This window comes from Corvus moneduloides, chromosome 13 (genome assembly GCF_009650955.1).
Source record: "Corvus moneduloides isolate bCorMon1 chromosome 13, bCorMon1.pri, whole genome shotgun sequence".
Taxonomy (NCBI): Eukaryota; Metazoa; Chordata; class Aves; order Passeriformes; family Corvidae; genus Corvus; species Corvus moneduloides.
Window position 1 is genome coordinate 10,646,465 of NC_045488.1, and position 19,007 is coordinate 10,665,471.

At 48.2% G+C, this 19,007-nt stretch overlaps 1 protein-coding gene across 4 annotated transcripts in view; it reads right to left on the minus strand.

Moving 5' to 3' along the window:
* Positions 1-19,007, minus strand: part of IGDCC4 (immunoglobulin superfamily DCC subclass member 4) — a 95,203-nt gene that overhangs the window by 6,038 nt on the left and 70,158 nt on the right. For 2 of the 4 annotated variants that reach the window (XM_032122866.1, XM_032122868.1), the window contains 11 exons: positions 18,384-18,521; positions 16,778-16,951; positions 15,957-16,190; positions 11,546-11,653; positions 11,074-11,257; positions 10,298-10,425; positions 9,922-10,092; positions 9,288-9,425; positions 8,699-8,804; positions 7,548-7,782; positions 497-661 (listed from right to left, as the gene is read on the minus strand). In XM_032122866.1, coding sequence (XP_031978757.1) covers positions 497-661; positions 7,548-7,782; positions 8,699-8,804; positions 9,288-9,425; positions 9,922-10,092; positions 10,298-10,425; positions 11,074-11,257; positions 11,546-11,653; positions 15,957-16,190; positions 16,778-16,951; positions 18,384-18,521 — 1,781 coding nt within the window. The remainder of the gene's footprint in view (positions 1-496; positions 662-7,547; positions 7,783-8,698; positions 8,805-9,287; positions 9,426-9,921; positions 10,093-10,297; positions 10,426-11,073; positions 11,258-11,545; positions 11,654-15,956; positions 16,191-16,777; positions 16,952-18,383; positions 18,522-19,007) is intronic. The other 2 variants (XM_032122867.1, XM_032122869.1) reach the window with 1 other exon arrangement.

The window sequence follows — 19,007 nt, forward strand, 5'->3', positions numbered from 1 at the left end:
TTTGCTAAAACATCCCAATCCTTGTACACTCTCCCAAACACAGGAGTGCATATTTATTCCAATGATGCAATATCAGAAATAGGATTTCCTCCCAGTCTATGCACCCACATAAAGAACACAAGTGCAGTGAAGATTGCTCTGTCCTATTTGGAGAAGGGAGTTTAAATCAACCCTTGATCTTTGACTCCTTTTACAGCCAAAAATGCAATCCCTCCGTCAGGAAAGCATGCTGTAGATCTTAATGACTGTGCTGAGCACTGCAGCTCCTAACTCACTCGGGCTGATTGCTGCACAGCCACAGCAAAGACTCCAAGCAGACTGCTGGTGTCTGGCTCCAGATCCTCAAGAACCAGGACTGCCACGACCCTGCTGACAACCGAGCTTCTGACCCCAGAAGAACAAGCCCACAAAAAAGGGGCTGCAAAAAGGAGAAAGGGAGATGGAGACACAAATGGAAAACCCACATCAGAACACACAAGTCAACAAAGACACCCACCATCACAGCATCATAAACCAGGGCTTGTAAGAGAAGCTTCTGCCCTGCGCTGGAAGGGAACCTCAGTGACCCATTGACAGCAGAGAGAGGCTCTTTGGTGATGGTGTCCCCGTATCTGGTGATGCTGTTGGTCCAGGCCTGGTTGGCTGATTTATTCCATGAAGACTGCAGGGGAAAAGTGGGAGGAGAAAAGATCCAGTTATCACAGACACAGATTCTTATCCTCATACGTCTGAAATGAGAAGCAGCTTGAAAAAGCAAAGTGCAAGTTGGGAAAATACCATAAATGTGGAGGACACTTCTGATAGCATCAAAATAAAAATGCTCTGCAGTGGACTCACACAGTCACTGCCTTAGAACTGGGTTTATTGCTGTTACATGGGCTGATGCAGAGCACAGGGATAAAAGATGCCAGATGGTTCACAACTGGTTGCATAAGGGGCTTTCCAATGATTCTCAAATTGTGAGGCCAACAGGTATACCATAGCACAGATATCATTTAGAGGTCCACTGGAATCAGCTCCCTGCAAAGCTGCAACAGCCCAGAGCAGAACGAGCCTACTGAAAAATACCACTGAGCTGGGAAGGGACAGGGAAATCTGGAGCTGAATACCAGAGTCTTTGCTTCAGCACAAGCAATGCTCCACAGCATGGAGAAGGATCCTTACCTGTGGGCATTGCCTTGTGTGCTCCAGTAAGAGCTGGAGATTCTGCTAAACCACTCGCTCTGCAGCACAGACAAGAGCTCCTGCACCAAGCCAGGACTTGGGAAAACACTCTGCCATTCCCCATCAACACAGAGGCACAAAACTGGGGGCCTTAATTTTTTTTTAATTTTTTTTTTTTTTTTGGAACAGACCACCAAGCAACTCTTAGCTCAGCTTTAAATCCCCTGGGCAACCAGTGTTACCTTGTTTGTAGATCTAATTAAATTATATGGGCTGAACGCAATTTGTTCTGGGTTCTTTCAGCTTCCCCTTGCAATAAACTGTTGAATGCACACCTCTGTGTATGGGAAATGTGTGTCTTTAAGAGCTGAAGTTATTTAACAGCTCAGACTACTAGTTCACAGGCAGAAAAGTACTCTCTTTCCAGGTTTTGATTTTACTGGGCTGTCCTGCATGTACCTGAGCTGAGCCTTGCTAGTATTCACATACATCTACACATACACACACACTCAGATTTAAGGACCACACAGGCCCATTATCTCTGGCCTTGTTCCACAGATGTTACATGTTGTGTGGGTAAAAGAGAGGCTGATGCAAAGAAGAAGGGGAGAAAATCCTGATCTGACAACAGTGAGTGCACACATGCACACAGAATACTGGTGGTGTGAGCACAATGGCTGTGTAGGGTGAAGATACACTGGATGTCTGTTCAAACCCACTGACCCTCAACTGCTCACTGCCAGCAGGAGAAGCCCAGGATCCTGCTCTGCATATGTGGCTGCTCCTTAGGCCAAATCTATTCCAACAACTGCTAACGTAGTGCAAGTCCAGCCGAGACAGCGAGGAGATTTCTGACATCAGCCTGACCTTGGGTGAGTCATTTGACCTCCTTGTGTCTCGGTCCATCTGGCTGAAAATTAGGTAGAAATACAGGACCAGATGTTGTATGTGAGCCAGGCATTCCTAAGTCAGCTATTTAGCAAGAAGCAAATGGTACCTTGTGCTGCCAGGGCTGGCAGAAGGACACCGAAGCGCTTGCGTGTGTGCTGAAGGGCAGCCGGAGTTGCTCCCAAGCCCTCTGTCCACCCTCACCCAGGCACCCAAATGGCTCAACACCTTGTGGAAGGCAGAGCTATGTTACATCCCAGCACCACCTCCAAGTCACAGGAGCTTTGCTGCTGCCTCAGGAGCAAATTTTTAGCAAACAAATAGTGAAAGACCTCATTGATATGCCAACACCCTGCAGAACAGTGATGTCCAAGCCCAGTGCTGTGACTATCAAGCATTTGCTAATTTAGATGTGGATGCTTGAGGCAGTGTCTCTTCCATTTCTCTCTCTGCAATCCTCAACAATATATTCTGAGTCAAAAGCCTTCCCTAATTGCTCTGTTTCTAAGTGGACAACCATTAAACTACGCTTTAATAGCGAGAAATCAACCAAGCGATCAGAGAGAGCTCACAATAAGGAATATCTCCACATGCGAGTGCTCAAGGAGAGTGTTCAATTTGCTTCTGCTGCCATCTGAAAGGCTTTCTGCAGCTACATCCCTGACTGATGGCTTCTGTGCCTCTTCCAAGGAACATACGTTACTGAGCAAATACTGAGCAAATTTCAGCACTGAACCTACACAAATCTGCACACATGCACCAAATGTGTGTCCTGTTAGAGATGCCTGCATGCATATTTGCCATCAGAGAGATCCGAGCATCATATGCAGACACACACACAGAGCAAACTCGAAAACCTTCTTGCAGGCATCTTGTGAATACCAAAAAAAGTGGAAAGAAACAGGCAGCTCTACTGCAATCCCCCATGGACCATCTGTTAGCGGAAATGTCAATCTGCCATGTTTACATAGGTTTTGATGACTCTGGGAACAGCCTGTTCAGCTCTGGCTGAAATTGGCTGCAACGAAGAACAAACTTGTTTTGTACCAGTTTGCAACTTTCAACAAACAGAAAAAACCATCAGCCACACAACATGGCCTGTGTCCCACATGTTGTTCGAGCACATTATGTTTGAGAGGGGGAAAAAAAAGCAAAAGACAAATCCCTCTTGGAGCTTAGTCTCCAAGGCTGGGCAGCAGCAATTAACTCTAGGACTGTTTTCATCACAGACCTGAAGAAATCCTGTGTGCCTGAAAGCTCTGCTGCTTTTTTAAGTAGCATTTTTTGGTGTAAGAAATGATACTATTTCTTTTTACTCAAGGGGAGCTAGTGGGTGGCTGAAGGAAGGAAATGTTCTCTTGGTTTTTGCAACAGAGTATTGAAGGCAAGGAGCAAGGAGTGTCAGTCTAATACTAATTTAAAGGGGGGAAAATCTCTTTGTTGGTTCCCTGCAAACACAAGAATGAAAACTAATAAAAACATCTTCCAATAAAAGACATTTCCATTACAGCTAAATCCTTATCAAAGCAAACAAGGCTTTTCATTTTAGCCTTTTTACAGAAACTCCAACTGGTAAAAACGTGCCTAGATCATGTTACCTTCTCAGTGACAAGTCATGATTTGATGCAAATATATGAGCTGAGAATGAACACACCGCAAAAGTCCAACTTGAAACCTTCCCTGTTTTTTGAGGATGGTTATTTAAAGTAGCTTGAAGCCCTGTGCAAAATGAGGCTGGGGACATTTCAAACGTGCCCAGCTTTTGAGAGTGGTACAGCAGAGAGAAGGGATTCGTCGCTGAACAGCAGCGGGTGGGAGTGGGAAAGCTCCGTGTCACGCAAACACAGCAACATCCCTGCCCACAGCTGGGATGCAACACAACACAGACCTCTCCCCAGCAGATAAAGAAGTCTCTGCTCACTGTCACCAGGAGCACAGCTCTTGTCTGAGGCTTCTCTGAAAACATTGGGACTTCTTTTCCACGCAGAAAAATTTCAACACAAAACTGACAAACAACCCGGGTAAATCCAAGTTCCCTGATGTGTTACAGCTTCTGCTCTCCGAGTCACGGGGATGCTTTGTGGGAAATGCAGTTCTGTGGGAAGGAGGCCCACACAGAAGGAGCAGGGCAGCAAGCAAGGAAGGCTCCAGCTCAAAAGAAGCACAACAGCAAACATTTCCAAGCCAAAATGCTTGGGTTTGGCTTCATTCAATGAAAAGCTGAAGTCTTCCATGGAAAGCAGATGCTTTTTAACATTCTCCCCCACCCTTTAAATTGCTTGGCCCACAAGCAGCAGTGACAGAGATGTCTGGAGCAGAGCCATTTTATCATCCTCAGTCCATCTGTCAGAGGAGACAGAGCTGCATCACCACAGCCTATGCACGACAGTGTCATTTATAATGGGGCTTACTGAGGGCATCAGTCCGGGGGGTGCTTGCAAGGGGAAGAGAGTAAGAGAGGAAAATCACTTGTCAGTGTATTTGGAAATCCTTGTGTGCAACCACTGGAAACTTACATAAGGAAGGAAAATGGACCACTGAATGGCCAAGTGTACTACTGCCTAATGGCGCTGTGGCCGTGCAGAGGGGTCCCGTGCCAACACCTTGGCTGCAGTAGCACCTTGCTGTCCTGCAGGCAGGGACAGCTGGGCCAGGAGGTTCCTCTGGGACTGTCCCACCTTCCACTTGCACCGTCCTGCACCTCCGGCACTGTGTGTAACAGCTCAAGAGGAATCACAGCCCTAAGTTCAAAGGAACTGATATCTTGACCTGAAAATGATCAAGGGGATATCTTGCAACCCTTGCCCACAATTCTTTGCAGAAATCAGTTCCAATCTCAGGGTTTTCAAGATTTCCTGCCCTCAGTCTGTTCTCCAGTCCCCACACCTACAGAATGACATTCAGTCACTTCTGACTCCATATGGCATGAGGACAGTCCCTTCTTTGCATCTAACATGGAGCCTCCAATCTCAACTGGAACCTCAGGCTGCCACAAGAATAAAAGCAATGAAGAATAATCCATGGAATGATAAGTAATGAGTCAGCACGGGAACAGCCTGCAGGCACAGAGCAGCCAATGCAAGTGCCAACCAGCCGACACAAACCAGGTTTCAGGAGCGTAACCTGAGGACAGAGGGACAAGGAGGCCACAGCTACACAAACCTGCCCTGCAGTGGCAGCAGCTTCAGCCCAAGGGTCTGTCCCAGCCAACATCCCCAGCTCTGTGGCGACATGATATGCTGCTAAACAAAAGGGATCCTTGAGACATTTCTCATTCCCTCTCTTCAGTGAATAGGACTTCAAGTCACAGTATCTGACCTAGAACACCCTGGGGAGCTTCCCCTTGCCAGGCTGGACAGGAATTGCCTTCCACTATGATTTTCTCCTTCCTGTGGCTCTCTTGCATTCCTTGCCGTGGGTTTTCACAGCCCCAACTTCATACAGCATGAGAGAAGAAAAGAGAAGGCAACAAAGGCAGCTGGTCACTGCAGGGTGCAAAGCTCCCACAACACACTGTTCCAGGCAGGGTCCCTGGGGGTTTCCAGCTTCAGTGGATTCTGGGGGAAGCTATTTGCAGCACACAGGACACCCACACCTACTCCACAGCCTCGACTAGCGGCATTTTGTGTATAAGTAGGGAGATGCACACATTCACAACTGCTCCTAACTTGATTTACATCCACACTGGGCACCAGGTATGTGTGCACCACTCTGGCCACGTACCTGAGACCTGCCCAGCCAGGTAACATCACATCACCAGCCAGACATGGAGCCTCTTGGCCACTGCAGCATAAAGGTCATATTCCTTTCACACTTGATTATACACATCAGAGTACAGAGAGGAAGTGATGGTGCTCAGGTGGCACTTCCAGCAGGAACGGGGCAGTGCAGGGAGCAGGGTCTCCTGCGTGGGAGTACATCTCCCTCCAGTGCCCGCTCCCAGCAACAACAGCCTGTTGCTCCCGACCACCACTCGATCTCCTCCACCTGCCAGGTCACCCTCCTGGTCGGCATGGATGACAACGCTGCTCTCCCGGTGGCTGCTTCCCAGTGACCCTTGCTTCCCAATCCACATCCATTAAAAAAAAAAAAAAAAAATCCTCAGTGAATTTATCTCTCAATGGCCTTTCCCCATCCAATTATGGAGACCCTACAGCCAGAACTGTCTGTCTCCCCAAAGCTTTGGTCTGTGACTGTAACTCTGCTGCTGGGCACTGCCCACTCTGAGGGCCCCAAGTTCTCAGGCTGAGCCTCGAGGGGCCAGGCCTTGGCACTGTCCTCTCCAGCCCCTGCTTTGCACATATACAACTCTTGGTGTAAGCCCTTACAGGCAGGATTGCTGCTCTGGAAGAGAGATCTGGATATGCTGCCTCCAGAAAGGCCTCACAAAGAAGGGAACTTCCTCTGACCCTGACCTGTTCTCAGGGGTAAGTCCCCATCACTGAAAACATTTGTTCCTTATTTAACTGAAAGAGCCGTAGGAAATTCCTCACACTCTTTGGCTTGGATCCAGACAAGCAGCCACATTCCACCAAAATCCATAGATGTGGCTTGGCTGCAAACAAACAGCCTCTCCTTCAGCTGAGCGCTGATCTGCCACAGCATGCAGGGATGGCCACAGGCACGGGATGGCTTCAGCTCACAAGCTACTAAAGGCAGCAGAAGACTTTGTGTTTCCAAAAGATCACATCTGCACTGCCTCTAGCAGCACGGACAGGGCTCGTGGTCAGCCAGGTACCTGAACTCACCTTCCCTCCAGTGACACACGAGCACATCATTGATGCATATGTGAAATCCCACATGCTCACAATGCATTTGTTTTACTGAACCTCCTAATTACTTTACATGCTCTCCCAGGGCTACAAAGAGAGACATAAACTGATTAACTAAATTAGGCCAATTAAAGGTTCCCTAATGGAATGAAATGTTTCAGGCAAGCTTGAAAGAGGAAACAGACAGGGAGGAATGAAAGACAATGCAGTGTCACACAAACCAAGCAGGGCAAGAAAAGACTACTTCAAAAAATAAGGTTCACAAAACCCCCACAATTTCACTTCTTGTTTATCTTCAAGAGTATTCCAGTGATCACACTATTTATGGAGACAGCTCCTTTTAGTCCAAGCAAAAGAGAATCCTGGAAGGCCATGTGTCTGCTCTAGACCTCACACTTCCTCCCACCATCCACACACCACAGCAACAGGAATACCACAGCTTTCTGCAGCACCAAGTCTGGCAGCAGCTTCTCAGATTGAGGGGTCACTGTCCCACGAGATGGAAAGGGGTGGTAGATAGCACAGGGATCCCAAATTATATCCAACAGCCAAGGCTGACCCAGTCAAGTTCTACAGAGAGAAGAAATGTGTGACTGCCTAGCACCAGCCTGCAGCCAAGACTGCTGACACTGCAGAGCCAGGACAGGATTCCCAGCAGCCACACACCAAACAAAGGCTCTGGTCAAGGGTGGAAACCCCGTCACCACGTGCATGGGTCCTTACCTTCCTCTTCCCATGAACGATGTCCTCAGGGAGGCTCTTGTGGATGAGGCTGTGCACTTCTGTCAGCTCTGTGATGTCCCCCAGGGGCAAGGGCGCATCCTCCGGGAGCGGGGACATGAGGGACTCGAGCTCATGTGAGTCCAAGGTGGCACTGGGAGAGGCCACCCCTTGCCTGCTCCGGTGGTAGTATGTGTGGTTGCCAGCAGCCTGGGAATCCACGCCTGGTAGGGCCTCCCTGAGGGAAAACGAGCGAGAGTTCACATCTCAGCTGGTCCTTGTGGAAGCGACTAGGCACAAGCCCTGCCCTGCCACTCCTGGGGATATTCTTTATCCACATCCCACTCGAACACCTTTCACTGCAGATACATCTCTGCACCACCTTGGTTAATGCCAAAACTCAGACAAATCCCACTGTGGGATGCAAAGCTCTCCCTTTGCCAGCAAACCCCAAGGGCAGGAGACACCCTGAGTTCCAGCAGGAGCAGGTGCTTACCAACCCTGGCCCATGGGGAGCTGTGTCACTCCTGTCACCTCTGCTTTACAGGTTAGAGATGCAACAGGACAGAAAAGTTCAGTGGCCACATTAGGATGAGACTTCAGAAGCTGCTTGTTCCTAGTCCTGAAATCTGCTGTGAGCTCAAAGCTCATCTGAACAACTAAGCTGTTTTCTGCTCATGGTCTTTCCAAATGCTTGTGGCTGGATTCAGACCCCTGGGATAGCAGGGGGCTTTGGGCTGCGTCCAATCCTCCTTAAACCAGCCTGTCATTCACTGGGAAGTTTTTCATCATTTTCTCAGCTGGAAGTTAACAAACCATTTCCAAACATCCTTAGAGCTGTGCAATCTCAGAAGCAAAATACTACCCACACTAACAGACACAGGTAATAAACTGGTTCTTCCATTTTCTTGGGCATTTTCTTTCTCTAAAAAAAACCCCTACTAGTCTAAGAATGCAATTTGAAGAGAAACTACTGAGAAAATAAATCAGTGAAAAAATTATACTACATATGCTCCTTATCCATCCACAGATCCAAGTTGTGCATTAACTGTGTCCTACACTGCATGCCAAGCAGCCCAGCTGAACAGGGCATACAGCTCACAGTGTTTTTGTCTCCTTCCACAGCAGCTTCCTTTACCTGAGGTGACACCCACCTGTGCTTGCTGTTGCGGAAGCTGGCGCACATGCAGAAGAGAATGCAGAGCAGCCCCAGGCACACTCCCACGATGATCCCCGTCACAGAGTGGATATCCAGGACATCTAGGAGGGCAAGGAAGGACAGCCACATTATTTCAGCTGCTAGCGGGAAGAAGGTACAAAGTTTCTCATGTTCAGAGAAGCACCAGCTGTACTAAAACAAACAGGTTTAAAAGGTCCTTCTAACCCAACTGTTCTATGGTTCTGATTCTATACACAAAAACCAGTAAGATTCCTTGGCAGTAGCAATTTAGAGCAACTTAAAGCAAACTGGCATCTATGCATATTCATTAATGTCACGCTACAGCAAGATGCAGGTTGCACGTGCCCTTCCAGATGAATCAGGATGGGGAAGAGATGAAGTTTGGCTGTGGGATGGGTTCTGAATCTGCACATCTGAGGGCTCTGCTGTGATCCTCTGCACTGCCCTGCAGAGAATCCTATGTCACATCCTACAGGCACCAGGCAATTGCTTGGCAAACAGAAATGTCACTGCTGACAAATCACCGTCTCCCCAGTGCCCTGGGGTAAGGGTGGAATTCATACCAGACAGCTTCTCCCGGAGGGTGTGCACATCCTTAACGTTGGAATAGGGACCGGATCCCACCACTGTCTTTGCTCCCATCTTGAAGAAGTACCTGGTATCACTTTCCAGGCCATGCACTTCAGTGCTGAAGATGTTTCCTGTCCAAAAGCAAACCAAAAGAGGTTTAAAATGTGCTGTTTCAAGAGTATTCAGATGCTGCAGCAAAGCAGCTGTGGAATTGCTGGATCCTCAGAAGTGAGGAATTTTGTGACATTTTTGTGCATTTCATACACCTCTTCAGTAATAATGAACTTTCTGCTTACAGATCCGACAATACAGATGCTGCTGGCACATGTTTCTCTAGGAATAACTGGCTGCCAGCCTGTATCTGTGGGATATTTCCTGGATGATAATGGCTATTTCAGCCCCAGACATGTATGATTTCCTGTCTCTCAGTAGCCATGTCCCTGGACTCTCCGCTATGACCGGGCCCAGCATATGCTTCAAGAAAACTGGCAGGATGAGCTCTTGAATACTTGTCTGTGCTCAAAGTGAGGCAGAAATCAAGGCAGCAGGACTGAGCAACCAGGGCTACAGAGGCAGGGGAGGAGGCAGGAGGACTCTGGGGTGTTACAGTACCTGGAAGAGGCTCACCTTCTCGTGTCAGCAAGGTCCACATGTCATCTGGCTGCGTATTGTTGGCATTGTACAGGATGAGATACTCCACAATGATGCCATTGGGCTCCACAGGTGGGCACCAGTGCACCTGAACAGCGTAGGGGTTGAGAGGGTGCAGCCGCAGGTCAGACGGAGGAGTGGAGGGGCCTGGCAGAGACAAATAAAGACCCAGCCTGAGCGGCAGAAGAGGAGTAGAGCATTTGCCCCCAGAGGGCCTCCCAGCATGTACTCAAGGCCATCAGAACTTAGACAGAGTCTAAGATCACATCTCTCAGGGGCACATTAGGAGAGATCTGATAGAGACTCAAGGAAAGCCAGGAGAAATGAGGATTTGGTTCCCATAAACACTCACGGTCAGGCAGGGTGAAGCGTTCCACCACGCTGCCGAAGGGCCCATCAATGCCAACACCATTGGACTGCACAGCAAACTCATACCTGGTGTAGGGCTTCAGCCCACTAATGAGAATGTCTTCATCTGAGCTGGAGAGAGAGGACACAGCATGAGGCCATGAACACCTGAGGGTTCTCCCATGTCACCTTGATACCTCACCAGGAACACTCTAAGAGATCATCCTAACTCTGACAGTATTTGATTTTCCACCTAAAGCTCCTGCAGCCATGTGAATGCAAGAACACTCAGCTCCCAGGGACAGAGTAAAGCAGTTCCCAGTCTCCAAGACCATTTCTGATGTACTTGCAGGGAAAAGTTGAAAACAGCCTGGTTAGAGACTAAAAATGGACATGAGTATTCAGATGTACAATACATCCCCAAATTATTAAAACTGTTTAAACTCTAGCAATTTGTAGACCAAATTTGTGAGGACCATCTCACAAATCGTGAATGCATAATTGTATCCGGTTGTTAACAAGTGTGTAAGGTCCAACCACAGCAATAAAAGATGCAGAGACCAGTAAACAATTCCTTGGTATTCAAGTCAAGACAAGTCCCAAGAACTGCCACATCTCAGCAGTTCTGAACATTATCTGTGACCATAGCAGATATTCCAAGCATATGAAACATCCAGGATTTTGCTAAGTTCTGGAAATTCCATGCAGCTTCCTCCTGCCCCATGTTCATTCCTGCCATGAACAACACATGGCAGATGAACCCGTGGCACCCCTCTTTACCTGGTGTAGTACGTCACAAGAGAGGCGTTTTTCAGGCCCCAGGGGCTGAAGCGCACAGTGTAGTTGACTATTTTGACTGTTGTGAAGTCAGGTTTCTTCCAGCGGAGCCATATGGAGGTTGAGCTGTTGGACTCTGCATAGACTTGGACTGGAGGCAGCGGAGGCCCCTTCTGCACAGGAGGATCTACGGTGCAGCACAAAAAGAGAAGTGGAGATGTACATGACAGCAGTGTCACTCACACCAGTAGAAGAACAACCCTAATGAGAAGGGGGATATTTTGCTCCTTTCTCTCCTTCCAAATTCCTCCAATGCATTTTGCAATGACTGTCAAAGGAAGTTCCCTTATGTTATGACCTTCCCTATTTTGGTATTGTCCTTTTTGAAATTCATCTTCTGTTACCCCTCTTACCCCTCCTCTGAAGCCATGTGCCAAGCAGAAGAGACAGACAACAATTGAAGGGCACTTCTCACCTACTGCTGTCACAGGTGCCTTTTCTGTTTTGCCCTTCCAAACAGCCGCGTAGCCATCTTCATGCTTATTGAATGCCACCAGCTTCACCTCATACAGTTTCCCAGGAGCTGGAAAAATCAATCAGGGTTTACCTTGGGTTGTTTTTGTCACCAACTTTCCCCAGTCAGACATGTTTTCTTTGATCCCACCAGCTTTTGTCACCATCCAAGAAAGTAGCTTGAACACAATAAATACATTTGTTACCTTATACCTAAATAAATATCACCTAATACCTAAATTACAGCAGGAAGTCCCCCTTCCACTTACAGGCTTCCCACACACAAATACTGTCTCACAACTGGTGTATGTTATCCACACAGCTGCTCTTTGGTTCTCCCCTTGCTTTTGACAGAAATTATCAGCAGGAAATGGACTTGCCCCAGCCCTCGAGGGTTGACCAGTGTCCTGGCCTGCAGCACATCTACTCAGGATCTCTAGATCTTCCTCCCTTGCAAACTACTAAAGAAACCTACACATGCTAACTACTTTCTCCACCATGGAAGTGATTGCACTGCACTGCGCTGTTTATTCCTGAGGACTGAGGACATTCTCTCCTCCCCCAAAATGCACCTCCTGTTTCTGAAGTCCTTTCTGATTTATTCACTGCTGTGAGGATCTTCCTTCCAGCAATTTCTCAAACGCCCTATTAAGCCACTGGCAGCCTTTATTGTATGGTGTCTATTTTGCCTCCACAGTAGAGCTTCCCAATTTGCAATTAGAAAAGCAACAGTGCACAGAAAACCCACACCAAAAACTTGAGGGTCCTCATTGCACACTCTTCCCATCAGAGAGCCTTGCACTGTGGGGAATCTCAAACTGAGCTGCAGGACAGGGCGCTCTGTCTCCAAGCCGTGCTGCCCTGGTCCAAAATCCACTTCCCTCTTTTCCTCCAGCCTTTCATCAGCTGAAATGCTCCTCTGCTGTAGCATCTGAGGGGTTTTTTAATGGAGATGTTTAATCAAAGAAACAACCTGGGAGATATAAAGTTCTCAAAGAAGACACTCCCTAAAGCCAGTCCCTTCAGGAGCTCAGCCAGAGCAGTCCACACTGCCTTTTGTTGCCTTGGCTGCAGCACATTGATGAAGTTTGTTAATTTGGGACATGCCTCTTCATTCCCTGCCCTCACAGATCACTGCTCTCTTTGCCAGACAACATAAGCAGAATGAAACCTTTCTTATTGATGCCAATTTTATTATTACTGCCCTGATTACACTCCCAGAGGCTGATGGTACCAATTACCAAAGGCTTTCTCTGCTCCACAACAAATGCTCACGCTCAGAATAAAAAACAGTTCAGCCACATTTTTCTCTCCCAAAGAATCCCAAAAGCAAACAGAGTTTTGTCTGCCTCCAAGACAGCCTGATCTGCATTTCCACACTCTCCTGCCACAGAAGAATGTTTTGAACCCACACAAGGGGGATAAGACCTAGGGGCACTCAACCTCCAAAGGGCCGGGACCACAGGCTCAGGGGAACAAAGAACCCCCAGCCCATCTCTTGCCAGGACCACACTCTCCTTCTGCCTGAGCTTTGGGCTGGGCTTCACTGGGACACGAGCACATCATGGACAGTGCAATCCAAAACAATGAGGAAAAGCTCACAGATGCAAGGCAGCTGTGGGCAGCTCCTGTTGGAGAACAGAGTGAAGAAAAGGTCAAGTCCTCCATCTCCATCCCTGGGCAGGACCAATACAGCAGCTGCTTACACGTGATGCCAGGGGAGCTTGACTACAAGATCAAGCACCTCACATCCTGAAAATAGGGGTATTTTGGATTTCTCAGTCAGATGATTGGCTTCAACTTTTATACACAGGCCCAGATGTTCAAGCTCATAGAACAGGCAGACATAAAACTCTATCAAGCTGTCAAGAAGCTGGTAGGCAGCATGAAAACAGATGTCTTTCACTGCATTCCATCATACATTAAATATAAGCAGAATAATCTAGACCAGATCATTTCAAATCACTAATCTGGATGGCATCATAATATATCCAATATGCTAAATACGTTGCTTCACTCAGCGTTTCAAGGTGTTCATATTGGCCAGGTGCCATAAGCCATACTTTCCTTTAAGTGGGAAAACACCCTGATTTCAAGAGCATTACTTCCAGAGGAATGCAATCTTCCTTCATGGGAATGTGGAAGACAGGATCAGATCCCTGCCATTTATTTTTCACATAAATTATGGCCCTGGTAGTTGCACATCCAAGAGACTAAGTGCTAGAACATTGATGGAAGTCACTAAGAATTTTTCAGGGAAAAGTCCTCCTGGCGATTCAGGAAAGCTTCCTTCTGATTTTGTGGACTCATGAAATTGCTGGATTTCCTATGTCCCCTTAACCAGCTGCCTACCTCTCTCACAGGACTGCAGCACACACCTCTCAGGTAAGACACAAGGTACCATTAACGAAGCCATTCTAAGGAGACACGGTTTGCTCCAGAGATTAGCACGAGATGGGAGAAGTCTTCTGTTTCAAACCAAGATAAGGGGCAGAACGTTGGCTTCAGTGACACTACGGAGCTGTGGAGCCAAGGGACGTGTAGTGACCGCTCTGGACCTTGTCTGTACTGACACGGAATGCACCACATCTGAGCTCAGCCTGTTATTCCCAGTGCCCAAGCTGGGATTTCCTGACACCACTTCAAACACCAGAACAGGCTTCCTAGAGAGGTGGTCGATACCCCAAGCCTGTCAGTGTTTAAAAGACATTTGGACAGAATTTGCTTTAATTTTTGGTCAGCACTGAGGTACCCAGGCAGTTGGACTCAATGACCATTGTAGGTAATCCCAAGAGACAGTGTTGGGTATTTGTCTTTATAGATGGATCTTAGGAGAGGTTCCCAGTGCTGTGCTTTCCAGGCAGATATCCATGAGCTGGGAAATCCCCCCAGCTAATTCCCCATCAGCCCAGATCACATTAGGGCTGCCAGTCCTTCCTGAGACCACTACCTGCTCTACCTACAAGCTGCAGTCCTAAGTACCTGCACAGGGCAGTTCTGCGCCATAAAACTAAACCCTTCTAAATCCCAACCACTCCTCCTTGTTTCATGTGCACACCCCCTGCCTTCCTCAGATTCCTGACCCCTTCCTTTACTGTATGCGTGCAGGAGCACATCATTCAACAGCATGAGAGGAGCAGAGGGAACATCCTGGGCTGGGAGAAACCCGAGACTGCGCTCCTGACACAGCGATAGCCGATACACAGCTGCCAAATCATACGGAAACCATTAGGGCTTGACGGATGCCCAAATTCAAGGAAGTAATTACCGGAGAACAAGCAGCCTTCTCAGCATCATCATGCCAGAGCATTTGGAACCAATTCAGCCCACTCCGAGCCCCTTCACCGACTGACTTGCCAGTGGTTGGAGCAGCAAGTGATGATGTTTACATGTGGTTTCCTCTGCGCAATAATTACAGACCCAAATTCTTCAGAGAAACTCATCTCTATTAACACTCTCAGTGGCAAGATGGCTGAGACAGAGCTGGGAAACCACTTAGAGATGGCACAAACAGTCCTTTCAGGTGCTGCAGACTGACCTTTACACTGTGCATAATATATATGCTACAAGTGTGAGATAAACCAGCATGACACACATGCGCTCTACAGTTTCCACTCACTGGGCAGTAACAGGGATGAAGCATAAAGTGGGGGACGGAAGAACTCTAGGAAGCAGAAATCCTCTTTCAAGGATGCATCTGCCATGACTCTCCTCTCTCTCCATCCTGTATCAATGGGCAAATCAATTAATTAATACAATCAGATGTTAGGAACATAATCCCTTGTGGGAAATGCCAAGCGCAGTGAGCCAGGCAGGCAGGTCTCACTGCTGTTCAGATGTTCTCCAGTCATGGACACTCACTCTTCCATCCCTTTTCCCTTAGTGGGAGGTAGAGGAGAATAATGGGCTAAAATTAGTATGCTGGGAATTATCCCGTCTCTGTGCTTTAATACAGAGAGATTTCAAGCACCACGCAATTATGGAGCTCCTTAGAAACAGACCGGGAAGGAGAGACCATTGTACTGACTGGAGATTTCAATCTCGGCACTCTTTATAGTGACACAATAAAAAAACTAATTAATTAAGAACCACTTGTTAGCATATACTAAGTATATTGGTAACCCTTGGTTAAAATCCCTGCTTAATTGGCATCAGAAATTTCTGTGCTTTTGATACTGCTCAACACAAGCCCCAAGAGCCCCACTCCAGAAAGGATTTTGGATGCTCTTAAAAAACCTCAGATGGTCCTGGTCCTATGTATCTCCAGCCAAGCAAACAACTGAGCCTCTTGGGAGCATCCTGGGATGCTACTAAGTGCAAGAGACAGGCCCTGGGTTTCCACACCAAATGCTAGGAAGATGCAGCCAGCTAACCTAGTCGAGTCAGCTCATACTGCTTCACTTTCTTCTTTAGTTTTATGGGTCCTACATCCCAGCTCTCATCTTCAGCACCATCCAAAGGGCTCTCATCACTGGACTCCTCCGGGCCCACCTCTCTGTAGTAGAGCTTGTATCCAGATATCTGGGCATGGTTGGCTGGAGGCTGCCACGTTATCAAGAGAGACTCCATCTTCGCTCGGACTTTTAATTCTGTTGGGGCAAATGGGACTGAAAGAAGAAAAGAGAAAAACATTCAGCCACATGACTCCATTTCCCTGGTCTACTGAATCCTCCCTGTCCTCAGTTGTGGGGGAAGAGTGTGAGGAAAAGGCTGTCCTGAGTGGGATGTCTCCACTCCCTGACAGTGGAGAGTGGGACAGTCACACTCTACCACTGACTTTCCCAGCTGGGTGATACAGGAAACAACAATGTCACAAAGCCACTATGGGGGTTTCCCAATGTATTCTGAGGTATCACCATCTTTAACCACTACTGGAGTCTGGCATGGGCTCGTTTCTGTTTGGCAGAATTGTCTATTCACTCCCAAATGTCATAATACTGGGATCTGGAGTTCTGTTTGTATGCTTGCTTTTTTTTTTTTAAGAACTTTCACAGCTGCACATGGAGGGTGCAAAGCCCCACTGCCCAGGCAAGCAGTGAGATGTACAGGGGCTGCTGAGCAGCAAGGTAAAGGTGAGCACTTTGGTCTGACAAAAACCAATGGTTGTAATACCCAAAGGAAAGCAAGTATCTCTGAAAATGCCTTAAGTTCCCCACACCCTGCCCCAAATCCCAGGCATTCCCCAGCCTCCTACCATGTGTCTGGTTGTCTCTGTCAGGAGTCCGATGCTGGGTCCACTCGGAAGGGGCCCCGTATCCCACACTGGTGCTGGCTGCAATCCGAACTTTGTATACTTTGTTGGGATGGAGCGAGTAGAGCGTGATCTGGGTCTCATTTCCACCCACTTCAATGGAGGTGACCTGATCTGCTGGAACCAAGGGGACACCACTGAAAACAGGGATTTCCCAGCCAAAGGGAAGTACAGCTGAGCAACCACAAGCCTTGTTACCCCCTTGTGGTCTGCACAGCCTGGGCTGGCTTGGCTTTGCCCAGAGCAGTCTTATGCCACCAGGAAAAACAGAACTAAAGGCTGGGCAGAGCTGATACTCTGACTGACAATTCCCTTCATCACGTTCCAAACTGCAGGTTGCCTTAGCACCACAGAGCCTGCCCAGAGGGAGCTGTCAGAAACCTTGCTCTGATGATGTGATGGTGGGACATGAAAACAGCTAATGGGAGCTGATGGGATGTTCCAATGCTTCTCACTGCTGTACTTAAACCCTCACCTTAATGTGAGCCAGAACTGTCCAGCAGCCCTTTCTGCAAAATTCACACCCTCATCCAAACCAGACAGAGGTTTTACTGCTCCCTCTTCAGCCCACCCAAGTTCATAAGGGAGGTAACAGGAAATCTAAACTGAGAGTAGCCTGGGATTTTCAGTGTATCAACTAACTGGTTTTGCTGAAGATTCATGCAGTCTGTTCAGAGTATGCGGAGGTCTTGATTTCAGATTCCTTTGGCGTTAACTCAGTCAGGAGCGCTGTCCATGCTATGTAACAGCGTACTGCTGAGTATGATCCCTGGATTGCAAGTGTTTCCAAGGTTTTACGATGCCACTGAGCCATGTGCAGGCTCAAGGCAAAAGAACCAGAGCCAGGAGTCACAGCACAGACTACTAATCCAGCTCAAATACATGGGAACATGTCCAGCACCTCATCACACTCGCATCCCCCTCTCAGGAAGAATCATGACCCTGGGAAGTGAGAAGCTGCAGAGCTTTGACAGTTTTAAGAGCAAATACCCAGAAGGATTTGCAAAGCAAGCACACGTGGAATTGGAACAGCCACATCCAGCAGAGGTAAATGTTACCATCCCTGCTGAACCCTGCTTAGCGTGTCTGACAAAGTAAACAAATTGGATAAAACTCGGCAATAGAGTAACACAACCTGGCCAGGATATTTGGGTTTTTTTCCACAAGGACCACTTTGATTAGACTCCATTTTAAGGAAATTGAAAGCATTTACCCCTCTTCCCCAAGCAGCATAAAGCTCTTCCCCCAAAACACACACAGTGCAGATGGCAGTGAAGGGCTGCTCATGCAGACATTCCTGGGACAGCACAAACATGGGTCAGGCCATTCTCCTGGGGACACAGCTCCTCCACAATCACAGGAAAAGACACCTCGAGGTGGTGTGAGTAGCACTGCCATGACCACCAGACAGAGTCAGGCTATGAGAGTTCTCCTCCCTTGGATAGAAGGGGTGCCTCTATTTTCAGCCTTGCACCACCTCCCCTCCACATCACAGGCTGTTAACACCACTGGAGAAGAGGACACAACTCCCCAGTAGTGTTTCCCTCACCTTCCTTGAGGGTGCAGTAGTCGATCTTGTACTTGGTTATCTTGCCATTACTCAGCTCGGGAGGAGGAGGCAGCCACATCACACGGATGTCACCAGGAGTCATGCTCGACAGGGACAGCTGAGGGGCTGCACTAGGAACTGGATAAAGAACCAAGAGAAGTCAGCAAAGACCAGAGCAAGACCTCAACACATCTCTGGCAGCTCTCTGAGCTGGTTGGAGGCCACTACCTTGGCTCTGCCACAGCCACTGGTGACTTGGTGTCCCGGGGGAACCAACACCCCACAGCCCATCAGGGGTGTCTGGGGAGGGGAGATGATGAACTGTTCCACTTTCAGGCTGACCAGAGCCTGCTGGCCCCAGCCACACTGCTCCAAGGAACCCATGTCTAGGGCAAACTGGGCAGGGGGGCACACATCAGCTCTCAGCCTGTGCTGTACTGTAGGGCACAAAGGAGACACGAAAGCAAATGGCTCACAGATCCGAACTGCAGCCTGGGAATCCTCATTCCCTTGAGAACCACAGCTCTGGGCTGCAGGCAGCTTTCATGCTTTCAACTCAGTCTTTCAGGCTTCAGACACCCACATGGGACCACGCAGGTCACTACGTCAGGAGCATTAAAAGCA